Here is a 2,675-nt window from a genome sequence, read left to right on the forward strand (position 1 = left end):
GAAGCATCTTTGCCAAGGGTAAGAACTGTTTTTTTTCTGTGGTAATAGGGATAAGTATTCAGAATGCAATTTGAAATTATACTGGCTCAGTGAACTGGTATTATTAGATTCTCTTCTAGGACCCATGGCCCCACCAGCCATAGGGAGGAAGATAAGTTTATAATACTAGATATGAATTCCCTATTATTGAATGCTGCTTAAGTCCAATTTCATGGCCATTTTTCTACCTCTAGGATTTATGTGCTATTATTACAAGTTTCAGGAAATCTTGTTATTTATTTATAATGATCATTTTTTTTTTAATTTATTTACAGATGAGAGGCATGAGTGACTTAGTGAAAAAACACAAGACATGCTCAAATAGAAAGTGGAACTTTATTGAGATAAAGCATAAGTATGTCAAAGAGAAATCCATACACATTTGATACATGACATCCCAGTGGTTCCTCTTGCAGGCCTGCCTGCATTCCATCATACCTATTTCTGTGCTGCAGACTGCTGCTCAGGATGAATTCTGTGATATTTTCTAACAGAAGTCAAAGGTGGAATGAGGGAAATCAAAGCATTGTGTCTTCTTTTATTTTGTTGGCCTTTTCAGAATTTCCAAACCTGCAGTTGCCCCTGTTCCTGGTATTCTTGATCATGTACACGGTTACTGTATTGGAAAATCTTGGTATGATTTTTATCATCAGAATGAATCCCAAACTCCACACTCCAATGTACTTTTTTCTCAGCCACTTATCCTTTGTTGATTTTTGCTACACATCTGTAATTGCACCAAAGCTGTTAGACCTCTTGATTGTAGAAGACAAATCAATTTCCTTTGAAGGGTGTATGGTTCAGTACTTTCTTGGGTGTACATTTGTGATTATAGAGATGTTCATGTTAGCGGTGATGGCCTATGACAGGTTTGTGGCTGTTTGTAACCCTCTGCTCTACACTGTTGCTATGTCTCATGAGCTCTGTTCAATCCTGGTATTAGTTACTTACATATGGGCTGGAATATTTTCCTCAACTCTCACATATATTCTTTTGCAGCTCTCTTACTGTGGACCTAATGTCATCAATCACTTTTGCTGTGAGTACTCTGCACTCCTTTCTGTGTCCTGCTCAGATACCTCCTTCAGCCAAATGGCATGTCTAGTCATTTCTATGTTTAATGAGGCTTGTTGCCTCCTGATTATCATCACCTCCTATGTTTTCATAGTTGTCACTGTCATCAAAATTCCCACTAAGGGAGCCTTCCGAAAAGCATTTTCCACCTGTGCCTCCCACCTCACAGCTATTGGGGTCTGTCATGGGATTGTTCTTCTACTATACTGTGTGCTCAAATCCAAAAGCTCACTGTTTCTCGTGAAAGTAGCCACTGTGTTCCACAGCATGGTCATCCCTATGTTGAATCCCCTCATCTACAGCCTCAGAAATAAAGATGTTAAAGAGACTGTCAGAAAGTTAGTCTACCTGAAATGTATTTTTCACTCAATATAAAAGACATGGTTTTAATTACTTTCATAAATATACTTCATATATTTCATTGAAAATTTGTAGCTATTTCTATCAATAAAAGGAGTGATATTCATTGGAGAATTAGACAATTTATGTGAACCTATAAAAATTAAATCTAATTATGCTTTAATAATTCACTGTAAGAAGTAGAAAGAAATTCTTATATCTTCAGAATTTAGTGTACTATTGTGGAATTTTATTTTTTTCAAAAAGTATGTTTTATACTTACTAATATACAGCAGTACTTTGATGTTCAGGTAGAAACATGAAATATCTAAGGAAGTTTCATTACATTTAATTCCAAATGTACCACATCAATATAAAAAATGACCAAGTAAAATATAATACATTTATATGTTACTTTCATTGTATAGTATAATGTAGTTGAATTTATTCTAGTTTTATAAATTAAACATTTTCTTTGCTGTTAGAAAACCACCACAGGATTTAAAGTATATGTTAAATTTTTTAAATTCTAGTTTGTCCTTTGTGTTACTATAGTCATTCAGTGGTTATTACTTATCGTTATTTATGCAAAACTTGGTTGAGATTACTTTAGTTTTATTTCCTTTGTAGAAATCATGTTGGTATAATTATTTTGTCAAGTTCTCCCATAACTCATTGCACCTGTGATTTTACTGAATGAGTGGGATTTTAAGTCTAAGCTCCTAAACTGGTAAATTTCAGTCTTCAAGTCTATGCACATTAAGACATTAAGATATTCATTTGATTAAAGCAGAGTCATAATTGAGGAAACTAACTAATTTCAACTCATAATTTCAACATAACTCATATTAGGCTTCATCTGTTAACCTAACTCAGGAGAAATTTAAATCCTAAGCCCCAAATCTATAGGATTTGGAGAATCTAGAAATGTTTTGTGAACAAAAAGTATTGGAGTAGCATGGTGTCATACTTAGTCAAGCTATTGATAACATATTTCATGTGCTAAACTTCATTGTCATTGTTCCTATGAGGGTTAGAATGCTTGAAATGGTGTCCTCATTGTTATATTACATAATCTATAGGTTAGAGGAAAATGTTATATGAAAATTTTGTTCCCCTGACATTCAAGAATTTGATAAAAAATACAACTGAAAATACATATGATGTGAAATTGGATATAATCTCATAGACTAGCAAAATGGTTCATGAAGATAGAAGAATAA

The 2,675-nt window shown here is 33.5% G+C and overlaps 1 protein-coding gene across 1 annotated transcript; it reads left to right on the top strand.

The window, feature by feature from the left end:
- Nucleotides 1–485: 485 nt before the first annotated feature.
- Nucleotides 486–1,582, top strand: LOC114637400 (olfactory receptor 5D18-like). The gene has a single exon (XM_028785628.1). The coding sequence runs from the start codon at nucleotides 508–510 to the stop codon at nucleotides 1,486–1,488; it is 981 nt and encodes a 326-aa protein (XP_028641461.1). The 5' UTR covers nucleotides 486–507; the 3' UTR covers nucleotides 1,489–1,582.
- The last annotated feature ends 1,093 nt before the right edge of the window (nucleotides 1,583–2,675 follow it).

The sequence above is a fragment of the Grammomys surdaster genome, unplaced genomic scaffold, assembly GCF_004785775.1.
Source record: "Grammomys surdaster isolate TR1022 unplaced genomic scaffold, NIH_TR_1.0 125284, whole genome shotgun sequence".
NCBI lineage: Eukaryota > Metazoa > Chordata > Mammalia > Rodentia > Muridae > Grammomys > Grammomys surdaster.

What these genes read in the sequence shown, in the direction of transcription:
- LOC114637400 (XM_028785628.1), top strand. Translation starts at nt 508, where the DNA reads ATGAATTCTGTGATATTTTCTAACAGAAGTCAAAGGTGGAATGAGGGA.